Genomic DNA, 16910 nt, shown 5'->3' with positions numbered 1-16910 from the left:
ACAGATGGAACATATCAGGGCTATGGAGCCCCTATTACCGATGAAAGTGACATCACTTTAACCAGAGGTTTTCAATAGCAGCACACTGACATTGTAGATCAGATGCTTAGTTACTGTTGGAGGCTGCCCTACCCATTGTTGGTGGCATACCTCAACCAGCAGGATTCCAGTAGGATCACTTCAAGGTTGTGACTACAGAAACTTGTCTCTAGATTGCCAAAAGTCACCTGGTAAGCAAAGTCACTCCTGGCTGAAAGCAACTGAGAATTATTTTTTTTTTATTTATTTATTTTTTTTTTGCTAAACTGTGACTTCAACGGGTTATAACAATGCTTTTCTAATGACCATGTGACAGCCATGCAGGAAAAAACCTTTAAACATAAAACATTTTAATTGGGTCAGAGGGTTAATATCAGAAGAAACAGAAAATCATTTTTAGAGAAAAATTTATTAGCTTCAGGATACTCTTAGTTTTATAACATACTCTGGTAGAACCTACAGAATCCTCAGGTCCTGGTAATTCAAGACTTGGATACATACCCCTGTTTAGTAGAATTTAAACATTTTGCATTTCTGATTTTCTTCATTTCTCTCTGTTGCTGTGATAAATCCCATGACCAAAAGCAGTGCATGGAAGAAAGGGTATTTGACTTAAATATTTCAGGTCAGAATCCACTGAGGGAAACCAAGGCAAGAACTACAGACAGACATCTGGATGCAGGAACTGAAGCAGAAGCCACAAGGGTATCTTGGTTGTATCTTGGTTACTGGCTTGCAACCTTGTGACTTGATTAGTCTGTTTTCTAATATCACCTAGGACCACCAGCCTAGGGGTGGCATCACCCATAGTAGGCTCACAGCCTCCTCTTCCCCTATCAAACATCAATCCCAAAAGTGCACACAGATGTGCTTACAAGCGATCTAATGGAGGCATTTTTCTCAATTGAAGTTCTTCCCAGATGACTCTAGATAAACTAACCAGGACATGAAACATCTTTCAAATCCTGAATATTTTTATTTTTCATTTATTTATAAGGTGGGTATTAAAGGAATTAAAAGAAATCTCTTGGGGATTCTGAAGAGATATCGGAGTGAAATGATAGCAGTGGTGGTCCAGCTGGCTTTTTAGTGGTCTGTCTGGTCTGTCTAAGCCCAGTGCCAGCAATTCTTCCCAATGCAGAGTGTTGGCCAAGATCCTGACACACGCACGTACACTCACACACACACACACACACACACACACACACACACACACACGCACGTACGCACGCAAGCACACACACCCTTTTTATTTCTTCATTGGACACATTGGTGTATGTCCTCATATTAAAAACCCATACGGGGCTGGAAAGGTATCATAGTTGATATAAGTACACACTGTGCAAGCACAAGGACTTGAGTTCAATCTCCAGAGTCCACATGAAAAGGCTGGGTGTGGTGGCACATGCTTGTAATCTCAGGGTCGGGGAGGGAGATACAGGCAGACCTCTAGGGCTTGCTAGGCAGTCAGCTGAGAATACTTGGTGAGCTCCACACCAACAAAAGACCGTTTTCCAAAAAAACAAATGAATGACAACCAAGATTCACCTCTACCCTCCGCAGACACATGAACACAGGTGCACCTACACAGACACAGATACAGACACACACACACACACACACACACACACTAGTTATGAGTGTTGTAAAATATTATATAAATATGGCCTTTGGTAAGGAAATCAATGATAACTGTTATGATTAATGCATCCAATGCTCTTTATAAATGATCTCAGAATACTTGCCAGCTTGACGAGCAACCTCTCACTAGTGGTGCTACCAGGCATATTGTAGAGGAAGTGACGATAGGGAAGTTTCCTTCTTTTTTAACTTTTCTTAATTCTTTGCTTGAAAGAAATGATTTTATGCTATGAGGAAAGATATTCAAAATATATCAGGTGTTTTTTTTTTTGAGGGCTCTGCTAGGAAGAATCTTCAGTATTTATGTCAGTGTTGTGAGTTTTAGCTAAGAATCTCATATTTCATAGGCTTTGCTTTGTGCTACCGGTTTCTAAAAATTACATAATGCCTATTGTAGGATAGAGACAAAAATTTAAGTCAATATAAATCTAGGCGTGACCACACGTTTTTATCTGTATATACTAACCTAGCACTCAGAATTTCACTAACCTAGTTTAAAATTAAGCAAAATAAAATCATTTCCCCCTCTTTACTATTGCTAATATTTTAAAGAGAGAGAAGAAGAATTTTTACCACCCTTCTCAACAATCCAAGTCTATGCAAGAGCGCGTGTCCATAGCTGTCTGTGCAGGGGACATCCCTGCATTCCACCGTAGCCCCTGAGGATGGAACTGTCCCAACAGCTGTAATTCAGGTATCCGTTTTCCAGGACTGACTGTATCTGTGAATTGTACAAGGGTTTGGAAAACTGTCTGCTGGCTCTATAGCATCACCCTCACAGTTACATTTTAAAGGGAATTTGAAACTTCCATTTGTTTCTCTGTAGCAGCAACCCATACTATTCTAGAGCAATGCTAATCAAGGCACAGAAACTTTGAACAGGCTGGAATGACATACATGCAGGATTCCAAGTTTGGGAGTTAGAGAGGAGGCCATTTGTGGAAGCAGAAGAAGTCTAAAACCTAAGGCACAATATAAACACAAAAGAGAGTGAGCAGTGAATCCAAGAAAGGGTCAGACCCAGGAAATAGAGGGAGGGCAGTTTCAACAAGTAGGCAATAATTAACAGTGACATGTTTGCAACTTTATATTCCTTGCTTTAGAATAACAATGAAATGGTCACTGTCAGAAACAATTCATGTGAACTGTACTTGTATCTCTTTGTCTTGAGCCCATCACTTGGTCTCATGCTAATAGGGAACCTGGAAGTGCATGCACCTCTAAGGGGGAAGTAAGGGATACTTACCTGAAGGTAGAATTGACTTGCTGGTGAAAATGTACACTCCAGGTGGCTTCCCAGAAAGCTGTGATTCAGGAGACCCTTGGGGTCTGCATTGACCTTCTCAGCTAAATCTGTTGCAGGGGAAGGGGAGAAGGGTAATCCTGGACACAATTTAGGGAACATACAAGTACTTCTCAGTGCAGCCATCAAGAGGAAGAGAGAGCAAGGGTAAAATAGGTCAAATCATAGTCACAGAGGCTAAAGGTACCTGTGTGCAGCGGCCTGGAGGGCTTGAGGAGGTTTGCAGTTCTCAGAAAGTGGATCTGTGTCTGAAGTAGAGTAGACCTTCATGAGGTCAAGCTGATTAAGACATTGGGAGATGAAGAGGGATGTGAAGCCAACTCTAGGCAATGACCTTCATCTAAAGCATATTTATAAATTAACAGAAGTATATGTCATGTGTTATTATTTCGATTGTTTAATTGTGTTTTCTCTTTCCTTTGTTCCCCTCCTACCCCCTTCCCTTTCTTTCTACTCCTTTATCACCTTCGCCTCCATTTATTCTCAATTTTTCTCTTCTCTTTCCTATTTCACTCTCTCCTCTCCTTCCAATCCTCCTCTTCTCAATACTCCCCCTTCTTTCCATCCTTCTTTGCTCCTTTTTTCCTCGTCTCCCCCATCTATTATTATCTTTCCCCTCTCCCCCTCATTTTTCCTTGCCCATGACCCACCCTTCACTGTCTCTCCAGGTATTATGCCATCTGCTGCCAACCTTTGGTTTACAGAAGCAAGATGACCCCTGTCCGCATTGCACTGATGTTGGGAGGCTGCTGGGCCATTCCCATGCTTATATCTTTTCTCCCCATAATGCAAGGCTGGAACAACATCGGCATAGTTGATGTGGTGAGTATCTACACAGAAGCCTCGGGATTATAAATCCATCAACTTTACTGGGCATGCTAGATAAACAGACAATTTTAAGCTGGGTAGCTATTGTAATAGATATTCCAACAGCAGTCTGAGTCATGTTTCTAAATGTCTACTGACAGAGTCTCACCTTGGCCAAATGTTAGTCAGGGTCCTCTGAATTATCTTTCCACTGGACCATGTGTTTTTAAAGTTTATTTATTTATTCTCTGGAAATTTCATGCATGAGCACAATGTATTTAGATCACAGGAACCCCTAGGCACCAAAGTTTGGATTTCCATGTCTATCTTAATTTCTTTGCTGTGCTATGATAAAATACCTTCAAAGACTTGACATCCTTGTCATACAGATCTTTCACTTGCTTGATGAAAGTTAAAATATATCTTGGTTAGAGTTACACCAAGATATATTATTTGAGGTTTTTGTAAAGGGTGTTATTTTCTGATTTCCTTCTTAGTCCTTTTCTCATTTTATATAGGAAGACTACTGATATTTTTTAAGTTAATCTTGTATCCAACCACTTGACTAAAGGTATTTATCAGCTGTGGCAGTTCCTTGGTAGAGTTTTTTGGGGTCACTTATGTATAGTATCATAGCATCTGTGAATAAAGTACCCAAAAATAAGTAACTGAAGGGAGAAATGGCTTATTTTAGCCCACAGTTTAAGATACCATCATGGCAGAGAAACTAAGGCAGTAGGAACTTGAAGCAGCAAATCCCACAATGTCCATAGTCAAAGAAGATCAATGAATGCACATTATGACTCAGTCATCACTGCTGGTTTCCACATTCCAGAACTCCTGCTCACAACTGGGATGGATCTCCCCACATCAGTTAAAATACTGAAGATAAACCCCCACAGATATACCCAGAGGGCTTTTTTGCTGGTGATCCCAAGTTCAGTCAGGTTAACAGCTAATTCTGAGCAACGCATTGCACAATTGTGCATTGCTCAGTGTCAGCAGGCATGCTGATAAGCTGGTTTAACTAGCATCCCTACCCTCAGTAAAGGATCGGGCACATTCTCCTTCACCTTCCCCAGGTTGTGTCTGATTGCCCTGGCTTGTCTTCTGCAAGAATCCTGCTAAGTTGACTCAGCTCGAATCCCACTTGCTCCTCTTGTTTCCTCTTCCTAATTTTCTGTCCACTGAGCCTCATCAACCAACTCCTTGGCTATAAGTCCCCACTTTTTTTGTTGTGTTTAGAGTTGGAGTTCATTTCTTTCTGCAAAACTCACAGTAGCTTCTCGTATTTATAATAATGTAAAGGCTGCTTTAGCAAGTGTTTCAAATCATTTTTTTTACATTACTGGATATTGAAAAGTACAATAAGCACTTTACATGTAACCCCCAGAGAATCCCTTTTTGGAAAAGTTTAAACACATGCACTTTAATGATGAGCGGATTAAGTTGCATTTCTCATGCCACATAGCTTTCCTGTAGGTGAACAGGGACTCACTATTTAATAATCAGTTCCTGGAACGGGGGATATATCCTATGTCCTGAGAAGCATTCATCCTATTTCGTGTTCAGAGTCTTTAAGGTGTGCAGTGCCTGGGGAAAAACATGCCAGGTAAATGTAGTCTGCCAGGGAATGAAAAGAGTCCTGGGCCAGAAGTCAGAGAGCTAACCAGTGACCCCAGCTCTGTTAATGTCCAACTTCCTAAGGGTTGTATTAAGAAGGGAAGCTGGTACTGAGTGAAAATGGTGTCTAAAATGAGTGTTAAGGGCACATATGTTACATATGCTATGCATTGCCCAAACCCTGGGTATTGGTTTTCCAGAGAAATAGAACCAATAGGATTTTTGTATGTGTGTATATATATGTATGCATATATGTATATTATCTATCTATCTATCTATCTATATATCTATCTATCTATCGTCTATCTATATCATCTATCTATCATCTATATACCTTTTCCTTGTCATGTATCTGTCCATCTATCTACTTATATACTTTTATTTAAAAAAGTAACAGAGTCAGATAAATAGACAAATTATAACTGATCCACATGGTTGTGGAAGTTGACAAGTCTCAGCACATTAGAGACTCAGGAGAACCAATATTTCAGTCCAGGGCCAAAGATAGGAAAAACTGATAGCCCTTAATTAAGACAATGATAGAGCAATCCGCTTTCTTGTTCTGATCAAACCTTTAATAGGTTGGCTTCAGCGTTAAATTAGAAGAGAAAACTGATGTATACAGTCTATCAGTTCAGAGTTTCATCTCAACCAAAAATATTATACTCAGAATAGGGCTTTACCAAACTTCCGGGTACCCCATGGCTTAGTTAAGTTGACACATAATTGCCGCGCACAAGCCCCAGTGTCTGCGCTTGGTGCACTATTACCCAGTTACCGAGCTTTGGCCAAGGGGCTGGAGGTTAAAATACACAGACACACACAGACAGAGAGACAGTAACACGGGTTATCCTTGAATTCCCCAAGAATGCCCCCTTTATTGTGTTCAGGGGCAGATTATATAGAGATGGCCACGCCCCAGCAAAACCCACCAGAAACCACTCTCCTGTGATCAGGAACTCCTGAAGGTCTCGTGCTCAGAGCAGCTGTAGGCACTCAGATCAGGGGATTACAAGAAATTCAGGTTCTGGGGTCTCACTGCTTCCAACACATAATATTAACCATCTCACTTTAAAATCATCTTTAAGAGTTCTACTCTGGCATACAAGAATTATAATGATGATTAAAACTGACAATCTGGATCCATTGGCAGGGCTATGGAAAATGACATGCAGTCACTTAAAGTCAGTCCTCCGAGGATGTGGGGAAGAGAATAGAAAGAAGAGACTGAGAATGGGTGCTGGCCCAGAAGGACCAGAAAAGGGAGAATGCCCCTTCCTTTCTACACAGAATGATTTTAACTTCCTCTTTGAATAGGAAACAGCATTCATTCAAATCCCATGGCAGGACTTACATTTCAGAACAAGTGCTTGAGCCCCTGAAAACGTACTAGAGGCAGGGAGTAGAGAGGTAGGGACTCCTTCCTGAGAACCTGTGGATAATTTCTTCAACCCTATACCTTTCTTTCAGAATGTTAGGTTTTGTTTTGTTGTTTGTTTTTTCACTTGGAGGGAAAATGAAATACCAGCTTCCAAGTGCTATGTTTCAAATACCAGTTGTAATAATGGTCAACAAATGTTTTGTACTTACTGTGTATCAAGCCTCACGTTAATCACCATTCCAGTGAGCCTCATTAAGGACATTCTTGGCTCAGTTGAAACACAGAAGTTGGAGAGGTGGTCTTGGGCCAGATAATGTTTCGTTTGTTTGTTTGTTTTTACTTTGAACAATGGTAGGGTTTTTTTCAACTTTGAAATTGGAGGATTCAGAAGAATTATCTTAGTCAGCCTGCAGAAAATAGTGATAGGGCTGTAGAGAACTGGGAAAACCCTGAGGAGAGATTTAGTCCTGCTGGGTGATGAGGGTAATGAGTAGGGTGCCAGTCACCTGAAGTGGTGAGACGGTTGGAGAGTTTAGATGTTTTCTCATTCTGTGTTGATTGGACACCCGCTTTTCTAGGTGCTGGGGCTGCATCACTGAGCAGAGCTGGTAGTGGTTCAAATCCTCGTAACTTTATATCCAACCAGGGAGATGCAAGCAGCAAGTGATACACTAAAAATCAGCAGGTATCTAGCATGTGAGGCGATAATGACTATATTTTACGTCAGTTTGGGGCTGAAGAGATGGCTCAGAAGTAAGAATGTGGACAGAAGCCACACCACTCAGAACTGCCTGTAACTCCAGTTCCAGGGAATGCAACACCCCTGGCCTCCCTGGCAACCTGTTCACACGTGCACACACCCACATGTGGGTGCACGCACCCACACACACACAATTTTCAAATATTAAATCTTTATAAGGTGGGTTGCTAGCAGATTGAAAGTCTAAATAGGGAGATCGAGTAGGCTCTATTGAGAAGGTGACATTTGAATAAAAACTTTAGGGAGATGGAGGAATTATACTGGTATGTATCTTTGAGAAGCATGCTGTGGGCATAAAACAGTTGATACAAAGGTCCAGAGGCAAGATGACCCTGTCATAAGCCGATACAAAGTTAATGTGTAGGTAAGAAAGCAGGAGAAGAGTTTAAGAGATGATAAAATACAATAAATAGGAAAATAATGTGTTGTTCTGAGGGACATTAAAGGCATCAGATTCAACTTTGAGAGATATGGATTGCTGTAGGGTCTGAGCATGTTATTAATATGATTTATAATATTTTGAAAGAATCTTCATTTTTTCTGTTAAAAAGTCTGCTAAAGTAATGTCATGGGTAAGAGGTACTTTCAGTGGGAGTGATGGAGATCGTGATTCAGAATATAGGTAGGTTTTTAATATAAGCAGGATCGTCCGTATGGTTGGAAGAGAAATGGTAAAGGGAAACTTTAGTTTAATACAACTAAGATTTTGGTCAGAACAACTGGAAAAATGGAGAGAATGACTATTGATTTCAGCTGGAAATTCCAGATTGGAAGTACTGTAGGATAAGTTCTATGGGATAGAAAGCACAACATAAGTGTTAAATATCTGTTAAAAAAATAGTGATATTTTAGTGCAACAGTGAAGTAATCAGCTTATTATCAAACCATGATATTTATGGGAATTCTCTACGAGAAACAAACAACACATTTATATCATTCTCAGAGCTAGATGCTATTTAAGCCCATACAAGTAGATGTAATCACCTGGGGAGTGAAGATATGTAAGAGAAGATGTCTAAGAACTGAAAAAGCCACTAATGGAGGGTTGGAAGATACAACTAAGAAGGAAGCATAAAAAAAGAGGGAAAATTCTAGAAAACCAATTTAAAAACACATCAAAGACTGGAGAATGCTTTTTCTGGGTATGACAACAACTGTTCTAGCTATGACTATAAGGATGAGTAAAATGTATTATATTCAAAAACCAGTATCAGGAATTGTAGTTCATGCCAATAGCCATAGGCTTTTAAGAAGCAGATGCAGGAGAATTTATGGTCAAAGCCAACTTAAACTACGCAGTAAAAATCCGGTGCAAGCCTAATCCAGAACAAATCCCAGCTTGGAGTGAGAAGTTGGGCATACAATCCCATCCCTAGCCTTGAAGGCATTGGTGACTGTTAGAGGCTGGGAAAGGAAGGATCAGAGTCTCTTGGAGTGTACCTCCTGGCAAGCTGACCATGCTCTGGTTGAAGACCATACATCCAAGAATATTTTATACTGTACAAATTGGTCTGGAAGGCTTCTTTGAATGGGAAGAGGAGTGGATAGAGAAGGGGGTGGATGTGGGAAGAGCATGGGTCATGAATAGGTGAATGTGGTCAGAACATGCTGCATATAACTAGAAACTTTCAATAACTGATAAAATGATAAAGAAATCAGCATGTTTTTAATAATTGCTTTAATTAAAGATGTTTTTACACAAGGAAAAAATTCTGCAAAATTTTTATCCTAAATATTATTTAAAGAACATTTTTAGTCCCATTCTCTACAGTTAAAAAAAGCCCCAGATAAAAATATCAGACAGCAGGAAAAATACAGAACACTCTGAATTATGAGTATATAAACAGGAAAGCAACAACAACAGCAAAACCAAAAAAGAATATTGACTACTGGGATACTACGATTAATACCTCCTGGATTGTTTTTAGTACATATAGAATTAAGATGCATAAAAGTCAACATACCAGGAAAGAATGGGGTGAGAAAATGAAGATTCAGTGTTTAAGATGTCTGTATTGTCAAAAAGAGTAATGTGGTAATTATATTTCATAGATGGGCATGGTCTTCATGGAAAAGATGAGAACATATAAGTAAAAGAAAATGGAGGAAAGAGGCCAAAAACCCAAGGAAGAGGTTTGAATAAGAATTCTCTCCCAGAATCATATATTTGAAGGCTTAGTCACCAGGGAGTAGCACTATTTGAAAGGGCTAGAAGGATTAGGAGGTGTGTCCTTGTTGGAGGAAGTGTGTCACTGGAAGGGGCATTGAAGTTTCCAGAGCCCATACCAAGCCCAGCCTCTTTCTGCCAGTGGATCAGGGTATAGCTTCTCCAGCACCATGCCTGTCCTGTCTACCACCATGCTCCCCACTATAATGATAATGAACTATGTCTCTGAAACTGTGAGCAAGACCCGAATTAGATGTTTTCTTTTATAAGCGTTGCTGAGGTCATGGCGTCTCTTCACAGAATTAGAAAAGTGACAGTGTCTTAAGATGGATAGACTCAACCTGTGATTATCGTAAATGTCAAATGACTAAATTCTGTGAAGTAAATTTGCTAAAAGATAAATGCGGTTATATTGAATCTAGAAAAATTGCAAATGCATGCTGTTTAAAGAGCGGCCCATTGTGCAGAATACAGTAAAAAGGTTAAAAATTTATGAAATGGAAAAATCACAGTACCTTGTGAGTACTGAATTTTTTATTATTAGATTTTCTTTAAAAAAAAAAACCAATCCAAATTCCCACTCCCTCTCCTCCTCCCATTCTCTCCACACACCCTCCCACCCCACCCCCATCTAATCCTAAGAGAAGGTAAGGCATTTTGCTTTGTGGAAGGTCCAATGCCTTCCCTTCTACATCCAGGCTGAGCAAGATATTTATCCAAAGAGAATAGAATCCCAAAAAGCCAGTACATGCAGTAGAGATAAATCCCAGTGCAACTTTCAGTGGCCCCTCAGTCTGCCCCAACTGTCAACCACATTCAGAGGGTCTAGTTTGGTCCTATGTTTGTTCCTTCCCAGTCCAGCTGGAGTTGGGTGAGCTCCCATTAGCTCAGGTAAACTGTTTCAGTGGTTGAACCTTTCATGGTCTTGACCTCTTTGTTCATATTCTCATTTCTTCCACTCTTCAAGTGGACCTTGGGAGATCAGTCCAGTGCTCCAGTGTGAGACTCTGTCTCTGTTTTCATCTGTTGTTGGACAAAGGTTCTGTGGTGATATTTAAGATAATCATCAGTCTGACTACAGGGCAAGGCCAGTTCAGGCCCCCTTTCCTCTATTGTTTCGGGTTTTAGCTGGGGTCATCCTTTTGGATTCCTGGGAATTTTTCTAGAGCCAGGTTTCTTGCTAATTCCATAATGGTTCCCTCAGTCAAGTTATCTCTTTTCTTGCTCTCATATCTGTCCTTCCTCCATCTCGACTATCCCATTCCCTCAAGTTCTCCTCCTGACTCCCCTTCTCCCCTCCTTTTCCCCTTCTACTAGCTATAAACAAAGGGCATTGAGCCTATAGTTCATGATATAGAGAAGCTAAGCAATAAGGTGGATCCAAAAAAAAATAACCATATACAGACCCATCTGGAAATTGGAAACAGACAAGATTGCCAGACAAAATTGGGAGCATGGGGGCAGGGGGTAGAAGGAAAGGGAGAAGTACTGAATTTTTAAAAAGCTTGTATAGCTTTACTACTACATGTGATGAAGCATATTTAACACACATAGTATTAATTCAGATAAAGATGTCTTATGCTGATAAAATAAAAAGTTAAATAGGAAGATATATTTGCACATGGCTGTGTGTCAGGATTTTCTATATTGCTCTCAAGATTTTCCTACCATTTCATTTTGATTTTTAAAATTTAATTAAATGTGGATTGTCTAGTAACAAAAATCTTTCTCCTACTCCATACCTGTGCTGTTTGTTTTTGTCAGTGTGACAAAAACTCTACATATCTGTGAAGAGGGAATCCTAACTGGGAAAATGCCTCCATAATATTGATTGGCTTTTAGGCAAGTCTGTGGGAGTACAGCCTTGATTAATGCTTGATGTAGGAGGACCAGATCACTGTGGTCAGTGCCACTTCTGGGCTGGGGGTCCTGGCTTGCATAAATAAGGAAGCAGCTAAGCAAGCCATGGGGAGCAAGCCAGTAAGCAGCACTCCTCCGTGACTTCTGCTTCAGTTCCAGATTCTAGGCTCCCACCTTGAGTTCCTGCCTTAACTTTCCTTGGGGATCGAGTGTGATCTGAGAGTTTTAAGATAAAATAAACGCTTTCCTTCCAAGTTCCTTTTGATTATGGTGTTTTATTATAGCAATGGAAACCACAACAAAAAAAACTTACAGGAAAAGTATATACCAAAAGAACTGAAGAATTCACAATGTAAAAATTCATACATCAAATGTGTACCAAGATATGAGAAAATGTCTTCAAGTGGTAGATAGGAGAATATTTCTATCATGAGGGATAAAGATTTCTTAACAGGCCACAAAGGCACTAACTGAAGCTAAAGGTTCTTAAAATTAAAATTTCCATCACCTAGTACTAGTAAGAAAACAATAAAATAAATAAACCAAGAATCTGTAATATATAGATTTGATAATGAACATGTCCAGAATATCAAACTATTGAAACAAAAAAAGACCTATATAGATCTTTATTAAGGAGAAATTTCCTGAATAATGACTTCTCAAGAAAAATGACAAAGTGGTAATTGACATCTAGAAGTCTGGAAATGTGTGGTAAAACCGTATTCCCAATGTGAGCAGCTATGATTAATTTAGACTTTATTCTGTGTTACTGTATTTGATTCAAAATTCTAGTTCCTCAGGTGAGGTGAGATAAACATGAAACAGAGTACAGAGGACAGGGTACACTGAGTCTAAGAAGACTAACATGGATTGAGTCTAAACACACAATTGCAAGATTATGGCCTGAGAAGTTGGGAAGTAGCTCAGTGTTCTAATCTAGTCTTAGAGGAGGAACTAAAACACTAATCAGGAATAGAAGCAAAAACTCATCCCTTCTTTCCCAAGAAATGCATGTCAGTATGTTTAAATCATGTGGGCAAGGAAGACCAAGAAATTGTTCAAGTTTGACCTCTTGTCCCATGAGCTTCCCCAAGATGGTCACACAATAAAGGCTATTGCCAGTCTTCCTGGTTACCAACCAGAACTTGGCAATAAGACCAAACTACCAAACACACCACATTATTGAATCATAGAACATGGAAAATCAAGCTGGTACTGACTTGGAAGCTTCATCCCTGCTGGCTAACTTTCATGGTGCTGGCAGAGGTTATACATGCTACCAGAGGAGAAAATCCATCACCAGTCATACCCATCTGTGAATCCTGTAAGCTGTAATAATGACTGGCCTTGAAAGACATAAGTCACGAAAGGCATGAATCTTGTTGGAACAACCAATCACTTTCTGATTGAATTTATGGTCACCTTCACAAGATGAAGCCCATACCTGTTCCCATTATCAGACAAAGAGCCTATACTGCACAGATCACAGACCCTGGGAAAGAACCTACTACTATTATTCTGCTAAATGGATATAGTATTGAATGGTCTCCTAATGACATTACACCTACAGATTAAGGCAGCTCTCAACCTTCATCAGAGAGGCTTCTGTTTGCGGTAGACCATGATCAACACAGATACCCACACCTAATCAATGTGCAGAGATAAGAGACCATAAAATGTTCATCCCTAAAAGGTACTTGTGTGCCACACTTCCTCAGCCAAAGATGCAAGGATCATTGAATAAAGAATGTAAGAGTCACTTGCTTTGAATGATGACAGCAAAATACTGTCTTCTGAATCCATCAGAGAAGCTGCACATATGAATTCACAGTGGTTATGACAGCATGCATAAGACATATGCAAACTCGAGCCAGACCAAATCCCAGCACTGACTGGGGAATTAGGCATCAAGTCTTACCTCTGGCAGTTACTAGCTGCTGGGCAAGGAAGACTCAGTTTTCCTTAAGAGTGTAGCCATTGATAAGTCTGTCATGCTTCAATGGAAGACCACAATCCAAGTATATTTGGGAAACACAAGTTGGCCTTGATGGAAATTAAAGACACAAATGGGTGAAAAAGGAATGGGTCCAATCTGGAGAGACTTGGGGGGAGGAAGGGTGAATATTATCAAAGCACACTATTGAAAATTCTCAAAGAACTAACACACACACATTCACACACATGAGAGAGAGAGAGAGAGAGAGAGAGAGAGAGAGAGAGAGAGAGAGAGGAGACAAAGAAGGGGGAAAGAGGGAGAAAGAGAGAAATGGATAGTACTTTCAAAAAGTTTCAAACAAGCCCACAATGAGGAACATCTATGTATAGACTATTGTGACAAGTGATACCTAGGATGTGGAGTAACTAGTGTGCTCCTAGCCTAGTGGCAGAAATGTTCATTGATACAGTCCATTGGGAACTACATGACTATAAGAACCAACTATATGCTTATAACTGAGAGGGGCATTTTGGAGGCATTAGAGATGCCACTAATATTCTATACTTTAATTTGTACATGTATGGGTACATATGTATTTTTACTTTGTAAAATTCATTCACCATACACATTTACGATTTTGTACATTGCACTTTAATAAAATATGTATTGTAAGGGAGGCTTTGAGGTTCAGATGTTCAGATGCATCAATACGTTAATGCATCAATACACTAGCTGATTTAAAATAAGACTTAGATTTGTGGAGGTCTTTGGCAACCTTGACCATGGCAGTCTGGGTGGAAGGACTGGAAATAAGTCCTGAGTGGAGTGGATTCAGTAGAAGATAGGAGACAAGAATGGATATCCCATTATCACTAGGTGTTGCATTCCAAGACCCCTGAGGATTCCTGGAACCACTACATATATACTACATATACATACAATATCTTCCCTATACACATGTATGATAAAATTCATCTTATAAATTAGGCACTGAAAGAGATCAATAACAATGACTGTAATAAAGTAGAACAATTACAACTACATGCTACTATCAAATTGCACTAATCTTGTGCTTTGAGCCATGGTGAAGGAAAATAAGGGCTACCTGAAGGCAAATATCTCAACAGTCATTCTGATGATTGAGAATGTCACCAAGTAGTTAATGATTGTGTGACATATATAATGTAGACATGCTGGAGAGAGGGATGACTCACTTCTTCTGTGAGACAGAAGAGAATGGAGTACGTAGAATTTCTTAATGTTACTCAGGATGACATACACTTTAAAAATTAGGAATTGTTTATTTATCCAATGTTTGAACTGGTTGACCTATGTTAACAAAAGCCATGAGAGGTAAAACTATGGACAATCGGGCAACTACTGTGTTTTATCTTTTGTGATTGTGAAATATCTACCTTTCCTTTCTCCCAAGCCCTATACTTCTTTTGCTCATTTCTCTATGTTGATGCTTCCAGTACTATACTTTCTAAATGGTAAAACTTCCATCAGTATATCTAGAAAGCAAAGAAACAAATCTAGGAAAGAGCTCAGTATTTCCCAAAGATCTGGGTTTACAATGATACAGGGTGAAGTTTTCAAACATTAACCAAGTTATTATTTAAAAATGTGGCAGCTAGCCGGGCGATGGTGGCGCACACCATTAATCCCAGCACTCGGGAGGCAGAGGTAGGCGGATCTCTGTGAGTTTGAGACCAGCCTGGTCTATAGAGCTAGTTCCAGGACAGGCTCCAAAGCCACAGAGAAACCCTATCTCGAAAAACCAAAAAAAAAAAAAAAAAAAAAAAAAAATGTGGCAGCTAAAATGAAGAAATTGAGCAATTGATCTATATGAGGGATCAAAATCTGCACATATCATAAACATATTTGATGGTGGTAGTGATCTAAGATATCCTGTTAAAGGATATTCATGTGTTATGAACAAGTCAGACAAGGAAGAAAATGTGTAGATGTAATTGAGAATGATTACCGATTCTATCTTCCTTTTCTTCCTGAGACCTCACATAGACAAACTCATTGAACTCTGGACTATGTTCTTTTTCTACCGTGAAAGTCTTATGTGCTATAGATTTGTAAGAAAAATAAAATTTTAATAATAAATTTTATTTTTTTCTTTTCTCTTTCCCCTTCTTTCTCTCCTGCGCTCTTCTTTATCTTCTTCCTCTTCTCTTCTCTTTCCATTTTTTCCCATTTTTTTTCACTTTTGCCATTTTTTCATTGTTTGCTCCTCACTTACCTTCCCACCCTCATTTTTTCTCCCCACCGCCCACTCTCAGATAGAAAAAAGGAAACTCAACCACAACTCTAACTCGACATGCTGTGTCTTCATGGTTAACAAGCCCTACGCCATCACCTGCTCTGTTGTAGCCTTCTACATTCCGTTTTTCCTCATGGTGCTGGCCTATTACCGTATCTATGTCACTGCTAAGGAGCATGCCCAGCAGATCCAGATGTTACAACGAGCAGGAGCTACCCCGGAAAGCAGGCCCCAGCCAGCTGACCAGCACAGCACACACCGCATGCGGACAGAGACCAAGGCAGCCAAGACTTTATGCGTCATCATGGGCTGCTTCTGTTTCTGCTGGGCCCCCTTCTTTGTCACCAATGTCGTGGACCCATTCATAGACTACACTGTCCCTGAGCAGGTGTGGACTGCCTTCCTCTGGCTTGGCTACATCAATTCAGGGTTGAACCCCTTTCTCTATGCCTTCTTGAATAAGTCTTTCAGACGTGCCTTCCTCATCATTCTCTGCTGTGATGATGAACGCTACAGAAGACCCTCCATTCTGGGCCAGACTGTCCCCTGTTCAACCACAACCATTAATGGATCCACACATGTGCTAAGGTGAGTGTTGGGGGGAGGCAGGTGGTAGATCAGTTTGGTTGGTTTGCATTACTCAGAAGGGGTTAGGATCCAGTTTTGTTCTAGGTAGTTATTCTTGAAAACGTGTATAGTGTTTTCAAAGATTCAAGTCCATTCTACCATCTCATCATGTAACCAGTTAGTCGGTTAGGACTCGGGCTCTGGAGGGAGATTCACTTGCATTCATAGTCCTTGTTCATTGACCTTGGCGAGATCACTAACACTTCCAAACCTTAATTGTACATTAAAAAATTGGTATTATGACCACTGTATGTAGATCCCAGGGTTTGAGGGAGCTTAACGAGTGTGACAGTTCTAATACGGAGTCTGAGTTCACTAAATACGCAGAGCTGGTGTTGTAAGCTCCTATTCACAGGGTAGCAGCTAAAAGCATGGTCCTTAAAGCAGCAAGGGCTTGATTGTTAACTCCCCTGATGCCCTACTAACCATCTCTGTCATCTTTCTTGCATTTACTTTCATCAGCAACAAACACATCAATAACACTACTAACT

At 40.0% G+C, this 16910-nt stretch overlaps 1 protein-coding gene across 4 annotated transcripts in view; it reads left to right on the top strand.

The window, feature by feature from the left end:
- LOC121440579 (5-hydroxytryptamine receptor 4) overlaps positions 1-16910 on the top strand; it is a 166195-nt gene that overhangs the window by 91798 nt on the left and 57487 nt on the right. For all 4 annotated transcript variants that reach the window (XM_041641331.1, XM_041641332.1, XM_041641333.1 and 1 more), the window contains exons 5-6: positions 3652-3805; positions 15812-16380. In XM_041641331.1, coding sequence (XP_041497265.1) covers positions 3652-3805; positions 15812-16380 — 723 coding nt within the window. The remainder of the gene's footprint in view (positions 1-3651; positions 3806-15811; positions 16381-16910) is intronic.

This window comes from Microtus oregoni, unplaced genomic scaffold, assembly GCF_018167655.1.
Source record: "Microtus oregoni isolate MIOR12 unplaced genomic scaffold, Mior012 000069F_ref0000032, whole genome shotgun sequence".
In the NCBI taxonomy this organism is placed as follows: Eukaryota; Metazoa; Chordata; class Mammalia; order Rodentia; family Cricetidae; genus Microtus; species Microtus oregoni.
The sequence above is the reverse complement of the archived record's forward strand: the minus strand, read 5'-3'. Positions and strand labels throughout refer to the sequence as shown.